General features: G+C 44.7%; 1 protein-coding gene across 1 annotated transcript; it reads right to left on the bottom strand.

Moving 5' to 3' along the window:
- LOC115828621 (segment polarity protein dishevelled homolog DVL-2-like) lies at window positions 1–25,157 on the bottom strand. Its single transcript, XM_030792673.1, has 15 exons — window positions 24,997–25,157; window positions 15,231–15,300; window positions 13,736–13,890; window positions 12,133–12,242; window positions 9,016–9,145; window positions 8,645–8,735; window positions 8,234–8,303; window positions 7,413–7,552; window positions 6,968–7,044; window positions 6,004–6,071; window positions 4,068–4,208; window positions 2,635–2,766; window positions 1,623–1,799; window positions 956–1,195; window positions 1–527 (listed from the first exon to the last, which is right to left on the bottom strand). Exons 1-15 carry the CDS (start codon window positions 25,155–25,157, stop codon window positions 1–3), a joined length of 2,289 nt encoding a protein of 762 aa, XP_030648533.1.
- Between the last annotated feature and the right edge of the window lie 400 nt (window positions 25,158–25,557).

Below are 25,557 nucleotides of genomic sequence, written 5' to 3'. Positions count from 1 at the left end.
CTACATGACGTCCACAAAGAACTCACTGGGGTTTCCCATGGCCATGTGAAAGGACTGCCTAGACGCCGTCAGCTCAGGTGGAACAGAGCCCAGATCTCTGGTTGGGGGGGCTCCAGGCGGCCCCCCTGGGGTGTTGGATGCAGGAGGCAGGGGTGGTAGAGAGGGCCCGGGGGGGAGAGCCGGCAGAGGGGCGCCCATGCCTGGGTGAGGCAGAGGGTGCTGGGGCACCATCATCAGCATCATGGGGTTGTAGGGAATGGGAATACCAGGAGGGTAGGCTCCCAGGTGGGGGGGCGGGGCACGATGATGATGTGATCGCTGACTCATCAGACTGTGCTCGCTGGGCGTGGCCGAGCCACCGTGGTCCCGCCTCCTGTTGCTGCGCACAGAATATTCCGATTCGCTGCCACTGCCAGAACGGGAGTCGACACAAACCGGGGATTTATCGTCCCTACCGCCACTGCTCCCCCCTTTACTGCCGTGCCTCCTCTCTCCCTCACTCCGCGTAGAGCCACTGCTGCGACTCCCTGAGACAGAGAGAGAGGGAGAGGGAAAAAGACAGACGGAGAAAAAGAGTGAGAGACATAGAAGGAGAGAAAAAAGGAAAGAACAAAAAGTGAATTTGAATTTATGAATTTATGAGGGAAAAGCAGCTGTGATGAGACAGAGCTGTGACAGATCTGGGATCAGTGATCCAGGAAGCTGACAGGTCTGGGATCAGTAATCCAGGGAGCTGACATTTCTGGGATCAGTGATCCGAGGAGCTGACAGGTCTGGGATCAGTGATCCGGGGAGCTGACAGGTCTGGGATCAGTGATCCGAGGAGCTGACAGGTCTGGGATCAGTGATCCGGGGAGCTGACAGGTCTGGGATCAGTGATCCGGGGAGCTGACAGGTCTGGGATCAGTGATCCGGGGAGCTGACAGGTCTGGGATCAGTGATCCGGGGAGCTGACCTTCACTGTGCTGGCTGCCTGCACTGCCGGCGCTGTAGCTGTAGCTGGAGAGCTCGTGATAGGGCGGAGGCTGGGCGGAGAAGGCCTGGGGCTGGGCGGGGAACGGCTGAGGGTACTGGTAGGGGAATGTGTGCATGAGAGGCCAGGGTGTGGCCCCTGGGAGGGGCAGAGGAGCCAGCGTGTCCTGATCAGACGCCCCACTCGATCCATCGTTGTCATTCAGAGACAGATTGGCCATGTCTGGGAGAGAGAAAGAGAGAAGAAAAGAAAGAAAGAAAAAGAAAGAAAGAGACCAGAGAGTTTACAGGGTAAATTTTACTGACTGGACCAGTGTTCCTCTGCATTTGACTGTGGTGGAGTCCACCATATGCAGTATTCCTAGAGTCATTTCAGTGCTAATGTGAAACTCAAACACACACACACACACACACACACAGACACAGGCTATTCATAAATCTGACCTGAGCTTGCTGACGTTCTGAGAACCATAAGCTCATAAACTGGTTCCTAAACTGACCTGCAGCACAGACAATTTGATCTCCTCTCATTTTGTCTCCCAAAGTGCCACTCAAACACTACAGCTCCATCTGACTGGTTATGTCAGGAACCCTGAGCGCAGGAGCATCGGAGGGACAGACACAGGCGCGAATGAAAGTGTATGACTCACAGTTCTGACAGTCACTGAAGTCTCCGAAGATGTAATAGCACTGCTCTGAGAAGGTGATCTTGTTGACAGTGTGTCTGATGAAACCAGCCTTCAGCAGGTTACTGGCATATTTACGTGCCTCACGCCGGTCATGGAAACCCTCCACGTGCTGAAAGAGCCACTCGACCACGTCTGAGCCTACACACACACACACACACACACACACACACACACACAAAGATATACATGCACACACACACACACATATATACAAAGATATACACACACACAAAGATATACATGCACACACACACACATATATACAAAGATATACACACACACAAAGATATACACGCGCGCACACACACACACACACAGTTATTGTTTCATCATCAACAAATGAATCAGAGTCTGTCTGTGAATTATCAGACCAAAACCTCTTGACTGTGGGTTCATCTCAACCATCAACCATTCTTTCTCTCTCTCACTCTCTGTCTCTCTGTCTCTCTGTCTATCTCTCTCTGTTTTATGGAGTGTCACACACATCAGTCTTTTGTCAAAATGTCAACCAATCATGTTTTAGGACAAGCAGAATTTGCTGTGTATGGCAGTCAGAAGAAGAAACCTGAACAGAGACTAAGATGTGATGTGAGTATAGTCTTTAAAAGGGTTTGATTGAGCTCAGGTTCTGCAGGGCCCTGAATGACCTGCAGGTTTCTGAGATCAGTGGTGCTATAACAGAGTGACCTGTTCGCTCATGACGGCTTAAGTTTTCCTGGACTAATAATTCTTCACCTCAACAGTGTTATTTTTCTGTGTTTATCGTAATGTTTACTTAATTATTTTAGTGATTATTCATTTAATTTAGTCTTTTTCTTTTTTCTGTTCATGGGACCTGGATCTCGCGGCTTTTCATTGTTGTTTTTGTTGTTTTTTTTTTTTAATTTTTTTGGAATATTTCTGATCTGTCTCCTCATAAAAATAACTGGATAGCAGTAGGGGTGTTGCTGAGAGTTCAGATTCTCTCTCTCACCTAAGAATGCGTTGGGGATTGTGATTTTGAGCCACATCCTGTCTCTGACCTCCAGGCCTGAATCTGGAGACGCCATCGCTTTCGCCACAGACGCCATGTCAGAGTGTAGAGACAGGTTAAAATCATTCAGACCTAGACAGAGAGAGAGAGAGACAGGTTAAAATCATTCAGACCTAGACAGAGAGAGAGAGAGAGAGAGAGACAGGTTAAAATCATTCAGACCTAGACAGAGAGAGAGAGAGAGACAGGTTAAAATCATTCAGACCTAGACAGAGAGAGAGAGAGAGAGACAGGTTAAAATCATTCAGACCTAGACAGAGAGAGAGAGACAGGTTAAAATCATTCAAACCTAGAGAGAGAGGGACACTGAGACAGCGTTAGACCTCACTGATACAAACATACTAAATAACACCATTCAGCTTTTCTGTGTCACGGTTATAGTGATGATGACGCCAGCAGAGTTTTGTTTCCTTGAGGGGGGGCTGTGTGTTTTGTATAACGCTCATTTTGGTCATTTATGTATTTTCACTGGTCTGTCTTCTGTCTGTGAATTTTCCTGTGGATTTGTTTGAAGAAATAAACTGCAATCTAGTGAGTCAGGCAGTGTTGGGCCAGTTCTTAAGCAGTGTTGGGCCAGTTCTTGGGCAGTGTTGGACCAGTTCTTAAGCAGTGTTGGGCCAGTTCTTAAGCAGTGTTGGGCCAGTTCTTAGGCAGTGTTGGGCCAGTTCTTAGGCAGTGTTGGGCCAGTTCTTAGGCAGTGTTGGGCCAGTTCTTAAGCAGTGTTGGGCCAGTTCTTAAGCAGTGTTGGGCCAGTTCTTGGGCAGTGTTGGGCCAGTTCTTAAGCAGTGTTGGGCCAGTTCTTGGGCAGTGTTGGGCCAGTTCTTAGACAGTGTTGGGCCAGTTCTTAAGCAGTGTTGGGCCGGTTCTTGGGCAGTGTTGGGCCAGTTCTTAAGCAGTGTTGGGCCAGTTCTTAAGCAGTGTTGGGCCAGTTCTTGGGCAGTGTTGGGCCAGTTCTTAGGCAGTGTTGGGCCAGTTCTTAAGCAGTGTTGGGCCGGTTCTTGGGCAGTGTTGGGCCAGTTCTTGGGCAGTGTTGGGCCGGTTCTTGGGCAGTGTTGGGCCGGCTCTTGGGCAGTGTTGGGCCAGTTCTTGGGCAGTGTTGGGCCAGTTCTTAAGCAGTGTTGGGCCAGTTCTTGGGCAGTGTTGGGCCAGTTCTTAAGCAGTGTTGGGCCAGTTCTTAAGCAGTGTTGGGCCAGTTCTTGGGCAGTGTTGGGCCAGTTCTTGGGCAGTGTTGGGCCAGTTCTTAGGCAGTGTTGGGCCAGTTCTTGGGCAGTGTTGGGCCGGTTCTTGGGCAGTGTTGGGCCAGTTCCTGGGCAGGCATGACTGTGAGGGTGAGAGAAATCAGAGAGGGAATGCAGGGAGGGGCAGGGACTTACGTTCAGTCTCTGTGACGTTAGAATTTGATGTGACGGTGCTGTGGGCGGAGCTGGAGGGGAATGGGGGGTACGGCATACCCCCTGTCAGGGCCACAGAGTGACTAACCCACACCGCAGGGTCTATGGGTCTGATCGGCTCATCTAAAAGAGAGAGGGAGAGAGAGAGAGAGAGAGAGAGAGAGAGAGGGAGAAAAGAGAAAAGAGAGAGAGAGAGAGAGCGAGAGAAAAAAGAGAGAGAGAGAGACAGAGAGAGAGAGAGAGAGAGAGAGAGAGAGAGAAGGAGAGAGGGTGAAACAAACAGACAGACAGAGTAGATGGTGGGTGGAGAGAGAAAGAGACAGAGGGAGTGAGACAGAGAAAAATTGGGTTATGGAGAAAGAGCAACTTAAAATCCACCAACATAAATATAACATATTTTTGTCTACCATTAACGGAAATGGAAAAAGTATCTGAAGTGTATTGGGACAAACTATGGATAAGAATTCCCAGAATGCAAGTCTTTCGGCATGAGTCTGGTTGTGGTACACCTGTTTATTGTCCGGTTGGATATGGGCATAAAGGAAAAGCATTTGATTCAAAACTCTTCTCCCTTCTATAGAAACGCCTTCAACAGCTCAGAGAATCACTGTCCAATGTCTTTAGTCATTCAGCATGACGTTCACAATCAATGTCTTTAGTCATTCAACATGACGTTCACGGTCAATGTCTTTAGTCATTCAACATGACGTTCACGGTCAATGTCTTTAGTCATTCAACATGACGTTCACTGTCCAATGTTTTTAGTCATTCAACATGACGTTCACGGTCAATGTCTTTAGTCATTCTACATGACGTTCACGGTCAATGTCTTTAGTCATTCAACATGACGTTCACGGTCAATGTCTTTAGTCATTCAACATGACGTTCACTGTCCAATGTTTTTAGTCATTCTACATGACGTTCACGGTCAATGTCTTTAGTCATTCAACATGACGTTCACGGTCAATGTCTTTAGTCATTCAACATGACGTTCACTGTCCAATGTTTTTAGTCATTCTACATGACGTTCACGGTCAATGTCTTTAGTCATTCAACAAGAGGTGTATCGCCAAAGTGATGAAAGACTGACAACTTGATAAGTGATAGAGATTTCAATGAGGAGCGTATATGAGTGTTTGGTGAGTGAGTGTTTTAAATGAGGGTGTATATGAGTGTTTAATGAGTATGTGTTTTAAATGAGGGGTGTATGTGAGTGTTTGGTGAGTGTTGTAAATGAGGGGTGTATATGAGTGTTTTGTGAGTGTTTTAAATGAGGGGTGTATATGAGTGTTTGGTGAGTGTTTTAAATGAGGGGTGTATATGAGTGTTTGGTGAGTGTTTTAAATGAGGGGTGTATATGAGTGTTTTGTGAGTGTTTTAAATGAGGGGTGTATATGAGTGTTTTGTGAGTGTTTTAAATGAGGGGTGTATATGAGTGTTTAATGAGTATGTGTTTTAAATGAGGGGTGTATATGAGTGTTTAATGAGTATGTGTTTTAAATGAGGGGTGTATATGAGTGTTTGGTGAGTGTTTTAAATGAGGGGTGTATGTGAGTGTTTAATGAGTATGTGCTTTGAATGAGGGGTGTATATGAGTGTTTGGTGAGTGTTTTAAATGAGGGGTGTATATGAGTGTTTGGTGAGTGTTTTAAATGAGGGGTGTATGTGAGTGTTTAATGAGTATGTGCTTTGAATGAGGGGTGTATATGAGTGTTTGGTGAGTGTTGTAAATGAGGGGTGTATATGAGTGTTTTGTGAGTGTTTTAAATGAGGGGTGTATATGAGTGTTTGGTGAGTGTTTTAAATGAGGGGTGTATGTGAGTGTTTTGTGAGTGTTTTAAATGAGGGGTGTATATGAGTGTTTTGTGAGTGTTTTAAATGAGGGATGTATTATGAGTGTTTGGTGAGTGTGACTCACTGCGGGGCAAAGTGAAATAGCCCTGAGGAGATGGGTCCCAGCATTTTGCCACAGTCAGGATGATGGGCCTGAGATAGACAGACAGACAGAGAGACAGTCAGCATGATGGCCCTTAGATAGACAGACAGACAGACAGACAGAGAGATAGTCAGGATGACAGGCCTGAGACAGACAGACAGACAAAGAGACAGTCAGAGAGACAGTCAGGTTGATGAGCCTCCGACACACAGGCAGACAGACAGAGAGACAGGCAGAGAGACAGTCAGCAGGACATTCAGGATGATGGGCCTGAGACAGACAGACAGGGAGACAGTCAGAGAGACAATCAGGATGATGGGCCTGAGACAGACAGAGAGACAGACAGACAGAGAGACAGAGAGACAGTCAGGATGATAGGCCTCCGACACACAGGCAGACAGACAGATAGGATGTTGGGCCTTAGAAAGATAGACCGAGAAGGAGACGGACAGTCAGGATGCTGGGTGTTAGAGAGGCAGAGAGACAGACAGATAGGATGTTGGGCCTTAGAAAGACAGACAGAGAGGGAGACGGACAGTCAGGATGCTGGGTGTTAGACAGGCAGAGAGACAGACAGATAGGATGTTGGGCCTTAGAAAGACAGACAGAGAGGGAGACGGACAGTCAGGATGCTGGGTGTTAGACAGGCAGAGAGAGAGAGTCAGGATGCTGGGTGTTAGACAGGCAGAGAGAGAGAGAGTCAGGATGCTGGGTGTTAGACAGGCAGAGAGAGAGAGAGTCAGGATGCTGGGTGTTAGACAGGCAGAGAGAGAGAGAGTCAGGATGCTGGGTGTTAGACAGGCAGAGAGAGAGAGTCAGGATGTTGGGTGTTAGACAGGCATAGAGAGAGTCAGGACAGTAAGAGAGAGAGAGAAACAGCTAGGAGGAAGTGTGTGTGTGTGTGTGTGTGTGTGTGTGTGTGTGTGTTTATAAAAGTGAGACTCACCCAGGTTTGTGGACTATATCTCTCAGCACACGCACCGCATCATCGTTACTCATATTCTCAAAGTTTATATCGTTCACCTAATAAAACAACACACCCACACAGGAAAGAACACACACACACACACACACACACACACACAAACAGAAGCATAACAGCAACAGCAACTTGTTATATCTCATCTGTGCGGTGTGAACATACATATGGTTGAAGGGTCAGATCAATGGTTGAACATATGCATGGATGAAAGAAGACATGATTGCATTGACTGATGCATGAAAAACGATGCCTATTATGTGGCAGAGACTGACAGATAACTAAACAAACGAGATATAGAACAGTGGGCAGGTTAAATGCATGAATAAGTGATAGAAAATTCAACTTGAGGATGAAGAGATGAAAGGATGAAAGGATGAATAAACGCATAAACGCAGGGATGCTGTCTGACCTGAAGCAGCATGTCTCCTGGTTCAATCCGTCCGTCAGCTGACACTGCCCCGCCCTTCATGATGGAGCCAATATAAATCCCTCCATCCCCCCTGTCATTACTCTGTCCCACAATACTGATCCCCAGGAAATTATACTTCTCTACAGAGATACACGCAGACAGAGAGAGAGAGAGAGAGAGAGAGAGAGAGAGAGAGAGAGAGGGAATGAATATTGAAAATGGGATTACTGGTAATGAGATGAGATCCTCTTTCATCTAGTTCTGTATCAGAGCAGTGAACAGGTGTGTGGTATAACCACACAGTGAACAGGTGTGTGGTGTAAATGACCACACAGTGAACAGGTGTGTGGTATAAATGACCACACAGTGAACAGGTGTGTGGTATAAATGACCACACAGTGAACAGGTGTGTGGTATAAATGACCACACAGTGAACAGGTGTGTGGTATAAATGACCATTCACATACGTACACACAGACACATGTGCGTACACACGCTTCACACACACACACACACACACACACACACACAAACATCTGTACACATGCTCACACACATATTTGAGTATGCATAAACACACATCTGCACACACGCTAACACATACACATGTATATGCAAACACACGCGTGTACCCTCGTATACACAAACACATACACACAGACGCACATGTGTACACACACTCACACACACACACACATAACATGCATGTGTACACATGCTCACACACACACACACATAACATGCATGTGTACACATGCTCACACACATATACCCGAACACACAGTCAATTGTATGTACACACACTCACTCATAGGACTTACCCATGTTGAGAGTGACAGTGATGATGTTGAGGGACATGGTGGAGTCAGTCACACTGCTAAAGGACGATGTCTAACACACACACACACCGTGGAAACACAGTCAAAATCCCAACTTTGACACATTCGCTCTCTCAATTCAGTTTAGTCCAGTTCAGTCCCAGTCCAGTTCAGTCCCAGTCCAGTTCAGTCCCAGTCCAGTTCATAGGCTGTTTTTAGCATGACGAGAGCGCTAGGTTGATATGACTATGAGATATTGTGATGAATGATTAAATAATATAGACAGTGTAGATTTATGAGGCACTGTATCAGTCTGGATCTCCTGTCTCTACTTCACACACATTTAGATCTTTAATGTGGCATTTAAATACACAAGCCCGCTTTGCAGTCACATGAAGTTTGTGCATGCAGTACCCGTTCCAGCCTGGCGGGGCGCTGTTTCCTCCGCCTGCGATGCCTCTTCAACAGCCGGGAGGCTGAGCTCTGCTCTGTACAGCTACTGAACCTGAGAGAGAGAGAGAGAGAGAGAAAGAGAAAGAGAGAGAGAGAGAGAGAAAGAGAGAGAGAGAGAAAGAGAGAGAGAAAGAGAGAGAGAGACAGAGTTGACTAAATATGCTCATATACAAAATCTGAGAGCTGTCATTTAAATATAACCTATTTCAGTAGAGTAGAGTATTATTTCAAAAGAGAGGAGAGGAGAGGTGAGGAGAAGAGAAGAGAAGAGAAAAGAAGAGAAGAGAAGAGAAGAGAAGAGAAGAGAAGAGAAGAGAAGAGAAGAGGAGAACCTGCTCATAGCGTCATCCTCATCAGAATCACAGAAGCTGGTGGTGTCCAGTTCACTGCTCATGACGGTGGAGGAGCTCTCGTAGCCCGCTAGGTGGCGCTCTAACCGTGTCTGTCCATTCACACGAGGCCCTAAGAAACCACAGAGAGAGTCAGAGATTAGCACAAAACAACATGCGACTGGACCACTGGAGCCTGGTGAACTCACACACACACACACACACACATACACACACACACACACGCCTAGTGTGTCTCAGCATCCCACATGCCTATAGACGGTAAAAACTACAGTCATGCTCAAGTGTCACACCTGAGCTGTGAGGTCAGGTGTGACACCTGGTGATACAGATGTTCATCTGTTCCTTTAGAATCAGCCATCAGTCTCTGTAGGCTCCATATGCCACAGATGCTGAGCATAACGAGAGCCTGACCTGTCAAGACGTGGGACCGTCCCAGAGACAGCACCTGCCCACTGTTCTCTGTGTCCTGTCTCAAACAGTCAGTGACTGACTCTGACTGCTACACTGTCTCCAAAAACACACACGATCCAACCAGTGACACACCACTCTCCCATTTAGAAAACACTATGAAAAAATGAAAAGTAAATTTTACTGGACAAAGCATTTTTCTTTTTTACAAAACCTCCCTGAATTTCACCATTTTTGGTGAAAATACCTCACATAAACTGGTCTGCAGTGTGATATCACAACTGACTGAAAAATATTTTTAAGGACTAAACATATCCACTGTAAAAAAAAAACAAACAAACAGTAGATGTCCTTTTCAGTGTATCATCACATATACTTCACATATCTACAGAATTTATAGCTACACCCCATCTCACTTCACGACAAGCATTTCACCTTCACAAATCTGAGAAATGTTGTTGGACTATGTTCAAATCCTAATGAAAACTGCATCATATTCTTAATAAAAAAGCAATTGTGTTTCGTTACATATTTCAAGAGTAAATCAGGCTTTACATAGCGCTTTTACTTCCTATTGTATGAACAGTAAAACATCACACAACAGGACAGGACACAGGGGAGAGACATCACACAACAGGACAGGACACAAGGCAGAGACATCACACCACAGGACAGGACACAGGACAGAGACATCACACCACAGGACAGGAAACAGGACAGAGACATCACACCACAGGACAGGACACAGGGCAGAGACATCACACCACAGGACAGGACACAGGGGAGAGACATCACACCACAGGACAGGACACAGGGGAGAGACATCACACCACAGGACAGGACACAAGGCAGAGACATCACACCACAGGACAGGACACAGGACAGAGACATCACACAACAGGACAGGACACAGGGCAGAGACATCACACAACAGGACAGGACACAGGGCAGAGACATCACACAACAGGACAGGACACAAGGCAGAGACATCACACAACAGGACAGGACACGAAGCAGAACAGGAGGTGGACAGAGTAGAATTTATTTTATGTGTTGAATACAGAAACAGTGTAATTCACTTTGGGATCTTAATCTTTGTTATGAACAAAATGTTACATAAAAATACAAATTTTCTGTTTTAAACAATGAACATAAATATAGTGCAGAATGACCACAATTAACACAGACATTGTTAAAAAAAAACGTTTTTATTTCTTATCCTCTCCCTCCCCTGCTCCCCCTCTGTCTCCTCCCCCGTCCCATTCACCTCCTACCCCACCTCTCCACTTCTCCCTCTCAGTTTTCACCGTCGTTTCATCACATCTGTTAATAAATCAGAGAGAGCTGTTAGTAACTGCATTCAGAACATGCATCAACAATTCATTTAAATTATGAGGCAAGTCAAAAGGGCACTGACCTCACTGACCATCTCTCCCTATAACATTTAAGATTCATTTACTTTCTCCTTTCTCTAAGGATTTCCTCTCTCCTGCCTCCATCCTGATTTATCAATCAATCCTATAACCCTAATAGTGCGAACTCCATATACAAATCAATCCCACAAACCTGACAGTGTGAACAGTTTGAGTCCAACACACAGACCAATGAGAGAAAAGTGGGAAATATATGGCCATACAAATGAAAGAAAATTGTCACAATTATGCACAATTATTACTACGACACAACTGCTCAACTAGGATCTAGATACGCATGCTAGCTATATAACCAGGTATTTTTTAATTAGAAACTTCTCACATTTATACCATAAAGGAGAAAAGAAAAGAACATATCAGTGGTTCACCTGAAACTGTGAATTTTTCAAATTAATAGGAGATGAAGACTCACCATTTGACCTTCACATCCACATTTAAAACGCGTGACGGACTTCCAGGTGATGGCCTGATCGACGTGATCACATGGGTGAAATTGTTCATTTATCAGACAGATGTTTTGTGTAACACTGCAGGACAAGATTTTATTGTAAAATAAAATGAACTGTGAGCAATTTCTTATATCGCAGAAAAATACGCTCCTATGAAACGGGCTTTTAATCCATTTTCAGGCATAACTGTGTGTTTTACTGACACTGACATCATGTCTTCCAGGTGAAACAGGGGCAAATGCATGGGTGAAACAGGTGTAAAGGTGCAACAGAAACAGGTTTAAATGTAGAACAGCAAATGACCAAAGAACCAAACGTGAACCAAGCTCCTCGCGCTGGTGTGGTCACCGCTACCTCCAAAACCAAACGTAACCATGGCCATGACCAAATCCACCTGTAACCATCACCCAGGACCACACTCTGCACGTAACCCAGGCCAGTGTGCAAAACCACACAAGCTTCTATGACACATATAAGACCTGATCACCCGGGGGAGGACGACTGGTATATTAGTCATGGGCTACATGCAGACAGGTGGACTGCTCCTTTGGTTCTCTTTGGATGGATGGATGGATGGATGGATGGATGAATGGATAATTGGATTCTCATGGTGTGAGTTCAGTGCATGCTGGTCAGAAGGACAGTAAGTCAATGCATATGACTTTGATCAAGGCTGATCTCAGAACAGCTAATACATTTATCACTCTGTCTGCAGCAAAACCTCTCACATCTCACACTGGTATGGCAGTCTAAACATGACAGCCTGGTTAATGGTCATGTGACATGGGTGACAGGAAGTGGCTAACCATGCGGTTCGAGGCTGTCCCGGCGTCGCGGTCTCTCTCTCCGAAACGATATAACCGACTCTGTCTCTGTACTCTCATCCAGATTCTCCACACTGTCTGCCACCTTAGGACTGAGAGAGAGAGCGAGAGAGAGAGGTGTAAGAATGAACATAAAAGATTCTGTTTGTGACATACACAGTTAAAAAAAAAAACAGCATTACAATATGTGTGAGAATGTGCACGTAAGTTGTGCCAGATTAGACCATGAGTAAGTTAGCATGTGTTACTGTATAAAGTAGAGCCCGAATGATAAATCGGCGTGCCGATATTATCGGCCGATATGAGCTAAATGCAGATAAATCGGTATCGGTGTTTATAATGGCCGATAAATTACAATTAAAATGGAAACAGAGAAATGGAAGATGGTGTCTTGTTTCGTAAAATATGTACCTAGATTAATTTCAGACAACGACCTGCTACAACTCAAAGTATGTATTTGGTGTTCCAGAGGCAAACACGACTGTACTTCACACGCTCTGAGACTGTCCTGACAAACCATATGCTTGTGCTATGGACCAATCACAATCAAGAATACTTCAGCATCCAATAGGGATATGTGTTATCATCTCATTATAATATTGCCGTTAAACAAGTCTTACCAATATATTCTATGTGAATATTACAGATGGATCCTTCAACCATGTTCTGAGTCAGCTTATGACATTCGTGTCAGCCATGCCTGGTTTTGTAACATTACAGCAGTTGTGTAGGTGCTGTTGACAGACTTGATTATAGATTTATTTATGAAACGGTGTGGCAGTTCTAGTCAGTAAACAAACAACTGTCCTGTCATTTCTCCCTCTTCACTTTAAAAAATTCTCTGGGAACATCGCTTACAGCAGCTTATAACGCTGTCCCTTGCTAAAGTAGGTTGCCCACAAAGCTAGCTAATGCCATGTTTATTAGTGGAAGACCGCTAACGTTAATGAGCGGTTAAACTATAGCGTTTAACTTATTCTGCCAAAATGAAGCTATGGTAAATATATCTGCGATTCGCACGTCTGTAGTTGCAATCGGTGCATTGGAGATCATTAAACCAGAGGAGACATCTCAACATGGCTTGGTGGTAGCCAAACGGCTTCTATTTCAAACGTGTCGTGTGAAATCCCAAAGTCGCGAGTCCTCGCTGCAGACAGTCATGTAGTTAAAGAGATGTTCAACAGCAGCGTTTACTCTACGTCACTGTATCAGTTTACTTATTTATCAAAACTTTAATATATTTTGTTGTACTTTTGTTCAAAGTACTATTTATGACAATAAAACAAGTTTATTTTTAAACTGCATTTTGCCATGTTATCTTTGTAAGGACTCTTAAATAACTACATGTAACAAATGTTAGGGAAAATCTTTGTTTATGTTATGTGTTTCGGAGGAAAAAAAAATATCGGCCAATATATCTTTATCGGATTTTTAAAATCCTCAAATATCGAAATCAGTATCGGTCTTAAAAGTCCTGAATCAGTCGGGCTCTAGTCTAAAGCATGTTTGTCTAACTGGAAGAGAGGAAGGCTAGGTCTGATGTTATTACAGCATCTGAGAATTAATGAGTGTGAGAGAAACTCACTGAAAGGAGGGGGGTCTGGAGTCTCCGATGCCCCCCACACGTTCAGCGGGGGGTGGGGGAAGGGGTGGAGGGGGAGGAGATGGTTCAGGAGATCTCTCCACCTGAGGGGGAGCAGGGAGGGGAGGTTCTGCCACAGAGCTCTCAGAGGAGACCAGCTGCAGGGAATGTAAAGGAGAGAGAGGAGATTAAAACCACTTCCAAAGAGGAGGTGGGGTGTGGTTACTGAGGAGCGGGAGAGAAAGAGAAAGACTGAGAAAAAAAGAGGTAAACATTACATCCTGTGCTCCACCCATCTCTCACAATGAAAAGGTTGAACATTGTTCAGCCAACAGCACAATAACCCGTCACCTCAATGACTCCTGCCAGTGACCGTCACACACACACACAGCTATACAAGTATTAAAGAGAGGATGATGTTACTGTGGTGTGTGTGTGTGTGTGTGTGTGTGTGTGTGTGTTTGGGCGGGACTGGTGGTTATAGAAGAGATAGTGGGGGAGATAGAGATTTACAGATAGATGTAAAAAATAAATAAACAAATAAATAAACAAGCCCTGTTTTTCAGTTTGTCATGTTTTAAAACGCCGCTGATCAGATGTGATAGACTTCTCTAACTGGGACTCTTATCTGGATAGATAGACTATCTAACTGTGTCTATCTCTTTGCCTGTCCCCCAGCCATCCAAAACATCAGCTGCTTACCAGCATCCCAACGTTCACTTACACTCAGTGCTAGTGGAAAACACAAACTGACTGTGGAACACACTCGACACGGACCATGGAATACACACACACTGAGTGTGGAAAACACAATCTAACCATGGAACACACACAATGTAACTGTGAAACACACACACTGAGTGTGGAAAACACAGTCTAACCATGGAACACACACAATATAATTGTGAAAGACACACACTGAGTGTGGAGGGCAGGGCCATTCACGTCCTTACGGATGGGAAGGTTTTATCCTGTCTGCCCAGACAGTGAAGAAACCAGGCCAGTTATGAGAACACTGCTCAGGAAATAAGACAAGAGAGATATCTGCTCTGGACCTTACAGTTTACATGATGCTACGAAAGTGAAATAAAAACTCTGAATCGTTCGGTTTCTAGTATAAACACACTGGCATTAACTGCCAGGCTATCCAATCAGAACCATCCCAGGCTATCCAATCAGAACCATCCCAGGCTATCCAGTCAGAACCATCCCAGGCTATCCAATCAGAACCATCCCAGGCTATCCAGTCAGGACCATCCCAGGCTATCCAATCAGAACCATCCTGGAAACCAAATTTAAGCTTTTAACCCATGTGTAAACAGAAGCCATACAGATGCATATGCAAGGGATGGAGGGAAACTAACAAAATAGAGGCAGAGAGGGAAATAAACGTATAGAGAAAAAGAGAGAGAAATAAACGTAAAGAGAAAAAGAGAGAGAAATAAACGTATAGAGGAATGGAGAGAGAAATAAATGCATAGAGGAATTGAGAACTTACCCAGGACACAACTCTCCCATTGAAGCAGGGCAGTTTAGCAGAATCATCAGAAATCTCCTCTTTAACCACCCTAGGGAAACACACCACAAATGTAATACATTACGCACACACGCACACACACACAGAGTTTTAACAAAAATCACAAACACGCCTGCACACACACACAGAGTTTTAACAAAAATCACAAACACGCCTGCACGCACACACACACAGACACACACACACCCACAGTTTTAATAAATGAACATACAAACTGACACTGAATGACAGCAGCCCAGCGTGCACAGACAGACATACACACACACGCAGAACTTACACAAACAAGCACACTCACCTACATAGACCACCCTATACACTCCCTCTCATTTACACTGCTGGCATGCAGTGCTGCGTGTGCGTGTGCGTGTGCGTGTGCGTGTGTCTTTAAATGCGTCATTAGCCCGAACAGAGAAAAGATCACACATTGTTCTCTAAATATTTAAGCTGAGACCTACAAACTGTCTGTCATTAATAGGAATAAAACCTGGACACACACATCAACACAACATTTTCTCTAATCCAAACATTTTTACAACCACAGGTTTCACACACTACTCTCTGCTTCACAATCTCCTAATCTTATTCTATCCCTCACACACACACAGACACACACAGACACACACACAGAGTCTGGAAGCTGACATTCCTTTCTTTCTCCTCTATACATTGTGAATGCTCTTAATTTAGTCTGGGAGAGTTTATCCCTCTATCCCATCTCTGTCTTTCTGTCTGGTGTGAGAGAGATGCCTCAGGCCTGTCTCAGCCTGCACTGACTCAGATAAGGAGCTGATCAAGGAGCAGAGAAATCAGAGAGTCATTCAGCTATGACCGCACCGGGCCAATTCAGTGCATTCACATTCAGCCCTTCACATCTTAACCCCGGACCACACTCTTCACAGACCACAGACGCCAGAGGGTTATTCGCCAATATCATCCAAACTCAGGCCAGCTAAGGTCTGGTTTATACCTCAGCCTTCTGCAGGCCAGACTGGGTCTGGACAGACCGGCACACGGAGGCACAGGGACATCCACAGTTCACACAGACTCTCTCTGTAGGCTGCACACACCTGCTAAATACTTATTCAAATAGGGACATGAAGTACCGCACAAATGATGACTGATTGAAAGGCAAAAGAGGAAAGGGGGGCTTTCTGGTGACATTTCATTAGGGTTGATGTAACACTGCCACCTGCTGGGCAGATATTGAAAATCGCGGTTCTGTAGCCCACGGTTTGGTTCACGGTATGTAGGCCTATGTTCTTGTTTTTGAACGTGATGTAAATCAATGGGAATTCATATTCTTAGTTTAGAACATTCCACGCTGTGATAATCACAATTTGACGCCAGTAGGTGCATTCTTCTTCTGTTTATTTCTCACTGTGAGAAAATGTGTGTGCCTCGTTTTTCACGCAATGTACGTATGCTTTATCGGAATGAGCGATTACAGCTGCTTTAATGGCGATGTCAAACGAGGAACCACTTCAGATAACAAAACAACTGAGGGGTGTTCCAGAAAGCGGGTTTAGTGAAAACTCATTCAAAACAAAGCCATAAGGCTCTTCTATCAGGAGGCTGATTCAATGTTCTTTAAAGCCAAACTGCGATACAAACTGCACCGTGAATAGGGTGAACTGTTACACCTCTAGCAGATACATATCAGTGGGCACACCCGTGTGATGTTTGCACACCCGTGTGACGTTTGCACACCCGTGTGACGTCTGTACACCCGTGTGACGTTTGAACACCAGTGTGACGTTTGAACACCAGTGTGACGTCTGTACACCCGTGTGACGTCTGTACACCCGTGTGACGTTTGAACACCCGTGTGACGTTTGAACACCCGTGTGACGTTTGAACACCAGTGTGACGTTTGTACACCTGTGTGATGTTTGCACGGCCCGTTGCACACGGCGCAAATGATGTTGATGCATCAGAAAACACACAGGCAGTACGGGTCAACTGATTATTGTTCCAGCCAATACAAAATCTTTTAACTACACAGGCCCCACTTATTGGTTATCAGTCTCATTGATTCCTGATGATTGGTATTGGCCCTGAAATATATCAGTTGATATCCCATATCAGTTGACTCCCAACAAGCATACAGCAGGTGGAGAAAGCATCATGTTACTCTCTGCTACTCAACTAAACCCAACCACAACCCAACCACAACCCAACACGACTCAACACAGCGCCACACAACATTGGACACTAGAACAGACCTTTGCTCAAAACTCCACTACATCACATTTAACACCACTTAACTCTACCGTCCACAGCCACGATCTGTCTCACAACCTCCCCCTCTGCTGCTGCTCTAGTCCACTGCACAGACACATTCACCCATACTCTACTCAGCCCAGTTCAGCGCCATTCAGTTTCTCCAACTAACTCAGCAGAACCCCATTTAATTCAGTTCAACTCAATATAACTTATCTATCAACTTTCATTATCCATTCAGCTCTATATAACATTTTCTTCAGTTCAAGCTGGCTAAAGTCTACTCAGTTCAGCCGTGCAGAACTCTACCCTACTGCAGGCGCTCTCTCTCTGTGAGATTTTTGGTGAGTCATGAATCAGAGCAGGCCTAAGGCCCTAAGGCAACAGTGAATCATCCGTAGCTGGAATGCTAGTGTAGGATCTGCTTCGTCATTCTGCGCCGAACACAGACCTGAGCTCCTCCAAGGCCTTCCTAACCTTCTCCACTCCAATCTTTTCCATATGTTTGTCATTCCCTCAAACGAAGAATCGGGTTATTAGGAGAAGACCGGAGGAAAAGAAAATCAGGAGGAGAGGCACGGTGGAGAGAATGTGGCACGTACTGAAATACTGAAATATGTTTCATTGGCCCTCAGCAAACAGAAATGACTCCCTTCTTAATTACCTTCATTCTACTAATGTATAATTTTGCTTTTATGTTAATGGACTATACACTGTAGCTGTTGATTATAATCACTTTTCAGCAGGCTCAAGCAAACCACTCTCTCTCAGTCTGAATCAGTAACTGATCAGTAACCCAGCTGTCACATAACTGAGGTCAACCACCACTGTGCTGTGTAAAATGGTGGACATTTTAGATACATCACAAGTTTGAAAGACACGTCAGACCGACACATAACACAGTTACTGTCAGAGTCACAGTCACCACACATAACACAGTTACTGTCAGAGTCACAGTCACCACACATAACACAGTTACTGCCAGAGTCACAGTCACCACACACAACACAGTTACTGTCAGAGTCACAGTCACCACACATAACGCTGTTACTGTCAGAGTCACAGTCACCACACATAACACAGTTACTGTCAGAGTCACAGTCACCACACATAACGCTGTTACTGCCAGAGTCACAGTCACCACACATAACACAGTTACTGTCAAGAGTCACAGTCACCACACATAACGCTGTTACTGTCAGAGTCACAGTCACCACACATAACACAGTTACTGTCAGAGTCACAGTCACCACACATAACACAGTTACTGTCAGAGTCACAGTCACCACACATAACACAGTTACTGTCAGAGTCACAGTCACCACACACAACACAGTTACTGTCAGAGTCACAGTCACCACACATAACACAGTTACTGTCAGAGTCACAGTCACCACACATAACACAGTTACTGTCAGAGTCACAGTCACCACACATAACACAGTTACTGTCAGAGTCACAGTCACCACACATAACGCTGTTACTGTCAGAGTCACAGTCACCACACATAACACAGTTACTGCCAGAGTCACAGTCACCACACACAACACAGTTACTGTCAGAGTCAGTCACCACACATAACACAGTTACTGTCAGAGTCACAGTCACCACACACAACACAGTTACTGTCAGAGTCACAGTCACCACACATAACACAGTTACTGTCAGAGTCACAGTCACCACACATAACACAGTTACTGCCAGAGTCACAGTCACCACACAACACAGTTACTGCCAGAGTCACAGTCACCACACAACACAGTTACTGCCAGAGTCACAGTCACCACACATAACGCTGTTACTGTCAGAGTCACAGTCACCACACATAACACAGTTACTGTCAGAGTCACAGTCACCACACATAACACAGTTACTGTCAGAGTCACAGTCACCACACACAACACAGTTACTGTCAGAGTCACAGTCACCACACACAACACAGTTACTGTCAGAGTCACAGTCACCACACACAACACAGTTACTGTCAGAGTCAGTCACCACACACAACACAGTTACTGTCAGAGTCACAGTCACCACACACAACACAGTTACTGTCAGAGTCACAGTCACCACACATAACGCTGTTACTGTCAGAGTCACAGTCACCACACATAACACAGTTACCGTCAGAGTCACAGTCACCACACATAACACAGTTACTGTCAGAGTCACAGTCACCACACACAACACAGTTACTGTCAGAGTCACAGTCACCACACACAACACAGTTACTGTCAGAGTCACAGTCACCACACATAACACAGTTACTGTCAGAGTCACAGTCACCACACATAACACAGTTACTGCCAGAGTCACAGTCACCACACATAACACAGTTACTGCCAGGGTCACAGTCACCACACATAACACAGTTACTGTCAGAGTCACAGTCACCACACATAACACAGTTACTGTCAGAGTCACAGTCACCACTCATAACACAGTTACTGCCAGAGTCACAGTCACCACACATAACACAGTTACTGCCAGGGTCACAGTCACCACACATAACACAGTTACTGTCAGAGTCACAGTCACCACACATAACACAGTTACTGTCAGAGTCACAGTCACCACACACAACACAGTTACTGTCAGAGTCACAGTCACCACACACAACACAGTTACTGTCAGAGTCACAGTCACCACACACAACACAGTTACTGTCAGAGTCACAGTCACCACACACAACACAGTTACTGTCAGAGTCACAGTCACCACACATAACACAGTTACTGTCAGAGTCACAGTCACCACTCATAACACAGTTACTGCCAGAGTCACAGTCACAACACATAACACAGTCTGTGTTTGAGTGAGAGACAGAGACACAAACAGGGAGAGAGTGACGGGGCCGGGGGGGGGGGCAGTAGATGAGTGATGACAGATATTGTTCCACATCTCTTTTTATCTCAAAGAGCACAGCACTAATGTCACGTAAAGCCAGTCTGTGTGTGTGTGTGTGAGGGGGGTCTCATTCAGGCTGACATGCTTTAGTGTTGTGGTATGTAGACAGCACTCATATCCGCACGTCCTGTACCGTTTAAGCTGGAGCCTCAACCTTCCCCGTCTCTATACTCTTCCCACATTCACTTCAACCTGAGTGACACACAAAACTGAACTACTCAAACAACTGTCTCTTAGAACAGTCTGATACAACTATGAGGAAATACAAGTCTACTGAATGGGTATTCACTTACCAACAATTATTCTGGTTTTGTAGTGATAGCCAGTCACTGACTGAATATATATATACACTGAAAATTTGTACGATTTTCTGAAGCTGTCTGAGTAGCTTTGCAACCCAGTGTCCTAAAGCCTACTGCCTCTGAAGACAGTGCTCTACTGCCAGTTAAGAAGTCAGTGCTCAGCACTGGTTCATGTCCAAACTGTTTTATGATTTGCTGGATGAATCATGTAGGCCAGTGCTGTTGAGAGCTCTGAAAACATTCCAGATTACTGTTCAACTGTACCAGCAACAAACCCGCTCAAACCAACAGACCTGCTCAAACCAACAGACCTGCTCAAACCGACAGACCTGCTCAAACCGACAGACCTGCTCAAACCGACAGACCTGCTCAAACCGACAGACCTGCTCAAGCCAACATACTCACCCAAACCAACAGACCTGCTCAAACCAACAAACCCGCTCAAACCAACAGACCTGCTCAAGCCAACATACTCACCCAAACCAACAGACCCGCTCAAACCAACAGACCCACTCAAGCCAACAGACCTGATCAAACCAACAGACCTGATCAAACCAACATACTCACCCAAACCAACAGACCTGCTCAAGCCAACAGACCTGATCAAACCAACAGACCCCCTTCTCAAACCAACAGACCCACTCAAACCAACAGACCTGCTCAAACCAACAAACCTGATCAAACCAACAAACCCGCTCAAGCCAACAGACCTGCTCAAACCAACAGACCCGCTCAAACCAACAAACTTGATCAAACCAACAGAACTGCCAGAAGCAACGCATATGGTTTGATGCCTCCCACGATTCTGAGGCTAAAAACAATCGAGGTATAAATGAGTTTTTCCCATACTTCGCCTTTGAAACAAACGACACTCAGGCTTCTCCTAAATGAGCCAACGGCTAAAACACAGGAGAAGACATGAGTTTGCTTTTTATTCGTACAGTCCTTTGATCTGAAAGAGGCTTCAGAGCTATTACTCATCCTCTTCCCTATGATAAGATCCCTGTTCGCTTTCCATTCACACTCCCATTTTCCAGTTCAGACCACAGCGAAAGCATACTGAAATATCTTTCACTGAATCATTGAATGTTGACAACTGAAGATATTCAACTTCAGCAAACTGAAAAAGCTTTCCTCTAAATTACTTTCGTTCTTACTGATGTATGATTTACTCCACGTCAGCTCTGATGTGGCTTCAATTCACTTTCCATTCACATCACCACCTTTCATTTCAACTCAAACCGCATCTGTCAAGTATAACAGTGTATTACAAAGGTTAAAAGGACTAAAGGGTTATCCCAAAAAATGCAGATCGTAAGGAAACCAGGGGTTTGTTCACTATGCACACACTGCACACTACAATGCACAGACGATTTCTGTATTTCTGTAATGTCCACTTTGTAGAGGACGTCTGTATTTCTGTAAATCAGTAAGATGAATAGACGCTGAGACATGGGATAAAATAGCAGAGTTGTTCTCCTGTTCACTTTACTGACGCTGTTTACAAACACTGTCTGTTCCTCACAGTCAGTTACTGTCCAATCCAGTTTGAAATGACTGGTCTACAGACCCTGTTCTCACCCACAAATTCCGATTAAATCAGCTCCACATTCCACTCTCACGTTTTTCATTTTCACTCATTCTCATTCCTATTTCCACACAATCCAGTCTCTCTCTCTCTTATGTTAGTCTCCCATGATGCATGAACTGCTAAACTAGCTATCAAAGCCAGTAGCTAATTACTTTACGGAGTAAAAAGCATGTGTAATGTTTAGCATGTGTTTGATTGGATATGCATGTTCTGCACAAATGTGTCAGAGTGCAGGAGTCTTTTATTCTCAACTATATCAGCTGTGATTTGGTGACATTTTTTGAGTGCAAGTGGTGAAAATCTGTACTTTGGCACAAAGTGGCACCACCATTCCTGTCTCTGACAACAGATCAGAGACAAGACTAAGTTCTAGAGCTGGTTTAACTGGGCTGGTTTAACTGGGCTGGTTTAACTGGGCTGCTTCATCCCTTCAATATCCATTCTGAGAATGTCTGAGGTATTCTGAGAGAGAATTTGAAAGGTCATCTGTGGTATGTTTGTCTACTGCAGACTTGGCAGATATGATTCAGACACGAAAAACATCTTTTTAGCTTGTTTTTTAAACGGAATTCTGATCTTCTGATGATAAGTTTCACAGTCATAGGATCATGTTCAGATTCTGCTCTCACCCTCTAAAGAACTTATAGAAAAGCTTTGTCATGATCACAAGAGAGAGCATGCCCTCTAAAACACGACGGTTACACATTCATCAGTGGGTCTCTCAGGTCTGGAGCATCTTGGGGTGAAGGGCCTTGTTTAAAGGGCTCACTGGCATAGATGTTCTGCTCAGAAACCAGTCCAGTAAACCTCTGCTCACTGGTCATTACTAAACCATTCCCTCCTCCCTGACCGACCTGTATACAGTCACATTGCCATTTAATAATCCACACACTCACATTGTCACTTAATAATCCACACACTCGCATTGTCACTTAATAATCCACACACTCGCATTGTCACTTAATAATCCACACATTCACATTGCCATTTAATAATCCACACATTCACATTGCCATTTAATAATCCACACATTCACATTGCCATTTAATAATCCACACACTCACATTGTCACTTAATAATCCACACACTCGCATTGTCATTTAATAATCCACACACTCGCATTGTCATTTAATAATCCAGGGAGACCGCTTTATTTCGAGCTCTCCAAAACTGTTTACCTTTCCACCATTTAACACACTGTGTAAATTCAGACCCAGAGGCTGGGAGAGGCTCCTGAGGGCCAGCCCGTGTCTCACATTAAAGGTCCCTCAGTCAAAATGAATGGAAGTTTGTGGAAACAGAGTGAGGACGCTAGCTAAACAACTCAATTTACTGTTCAGTTCATCTTCCTGTCCAGTTTCCTAATGACTACCAGCACTCTGTGAGTTAGCCTACAGTAGGGGAGAGAGAGAGAGAGAGGGAGAAGTAATAACTTACAAGCAAGTTAATGATATAATCAGATCTAGTGTTAGAAAAAAAGAAGAGCAGCTATATGCAGGACTCACAAGAGAGAGGGAAAAAAAGGAGAGTGAGACAGTGAAGAAACAAATGGACCACCAGGAGCCTTAGACAATGCAGTAAAAAAGAGGTGGAATTAAAAATGGGACTGCGACCCAACAGAGGAGCTAAAGAAAGGGGGGGGGGCAAAATACTTAGAGCATAACTGAAAAACAGAGAGGGGGTGTCAAAAGAAAACCAAGAAGCAAAAACTGTTCAAAAGTATAGCAGTTCAAGAGAGAGTGAGTGAGTGGGAGGGAGAGCAAGAGAAAGAAAGAAAGAAAGAAAGAAAGAAAGAAAGAAAGAAAGAAAGAAAGAAAGAAAGAAAGAAAGAGAGCGTGAGGACTGGGAGGAATGAGTGTACAGAGGAAACACAGCTGTTGTGCTATTAGGTGAGGAGATGTTTGGCTTTCAGCCCAAGAAACCAAAGTGTGACTGAGGAGGGAGACCTCCTGCAGGACTTCACGAGACCAGCTACAGTCCTACAGAAACGATCTGTGGAGATGTGAGGGGTCGAGGACGGGACATACTGCTGTTACCTCAGCTGATTCAAATGTTTTATTCGGGATTCTGTGTAACTAATTTGTGATTTAATGCCCATGTTACACAAATACAACTGATGTGATCTCAATTTAAGATGAAGGTTATCCAAAGGTATGTAACACGTCAAACACAGGGTCGACATAAAATTCGGGTGGAGTCGCGAGATCCGGCATTGCACGTGAATTTAAGGGGGCACAAACGTTGGAAAATAGCTTCGATACTTTAGCAGAGTAGCAGAGAAAAGTTAGAGGAGTGACTATGACAGATGGATGACATCGCTAAAGCATCATTTGTGCGCGTTGCTGCTGCAGCTGCGCGAGAAGCGCATTCCAGACAGCTGAATTAAATTAAGTAACTCCCTTTCGGAACTATAGTACAGTATTCTCGGGTCAACTAGGGGATTTCCCCCCCATGTAACGAACCTCGCCATCAAAACAACGAAAAACTGTTTTCTAATTATACGAATAAGCTATTTTTAAAGGCCGTGACCTATATTGGAGCGTACAGATTACACATTATATATGCAGGACATCTATTTACTAATTCGCATCCGTGAGATACTGAGATATATTGTGAGATATTACTTAGAAATTGGCTCATGATGCAAAAGGCTTCACTTCAACTTGGAACTTCTCGGACGTGAGACAAAACACAAGCTGCTACTTACCCAAAGTCCTGATCCATGGACTTGAAGAAGAATTTGTAATTGGGTTTGTTTAAGACCTGTTTAAAATCCAAAAGAGTAATTTCTTCAGAGGATATGGGAATCTTCACCAAATACGGCGTCTCCTCCTCGTCAATATGGTATATTATTTTAGTTTCCGCCATTGCCCCAGCAGCAGGGTTTTCAGTCCCACAGAAAAACTCGCTCTCCAAAAAGATTGGTGGAGGGGTTTGAGTAGAACTCAAGCCGTGTAACCAACGACAACTCGCTAATTTTCTCTTTCTAGAACAATCATCTCTGAACGTTGATGACTAGGAGCTTGGTCTCCTTTCTGATGTAAACGGTTGTGTTACCGTCCTCCCTTTGTTTTCGTTAACTCTTCCAGGTATGCATGCATTTAGCCAGCAGTACTTCCAAAAGTTTTCCGAGCAGGGACGGAGGAGTGCGGTTGGGGGAGGAGAGCGCATGAAAGTGTCTGCACTGCGAGCCAGCGCGACGCGTGACGTGATACAGGGGCGTCCCTTAAACCCATTCAGTGTACACCATCTCTACACGCGCGCGCGC

This window comes from Chanos chanos, chromosome 15, assembly GCF_902362185.1.
Source record: "Chanos chanos chromosome 15, fChaCha1.1, whole genome shotgun sequence".
NCBI classification, from domain to species: domain Eukaryota; kingdom Metazoa; phylum Chordata; class Actinopteri; order Gonorynchiformes; family Chanidae; genus Chanos; species Chanos chanos.
The sequence above is the reverse complement of the archived record's forward strand: the minus strand, read 5'-3'. Positions and strand labels throughout refer to the sequence as shown.

What these genes read in the sequence shown, in the direction of transcription:
- LOC115828621 (XM_030792673.1), bottom strand. Translation starts at nt 25,157, where the DNA reads ATGGCGGAAACTAAAATAATATACCATATTGACGAGGAGGAGACGCCG. An exon ending in ATGGGAGAGTTGTGTCCTGG is followed by an intron (nt 13,891 to 15,230) that starts GTAAGTTCTCAA and finishes CATTCCCTGCAG; the next exon opens with CTGGTCTCCTCTGAGAGCTC. An exon ending in GCCCCGCCAGGCTGGAACGG is followed by an intron (nt 8,304 to 8,644) that starts GTACTGCATGCA and finishes TGTGTGTGTTAG; the next exon opens with ACATCGTCCTTTAGCAGTGT.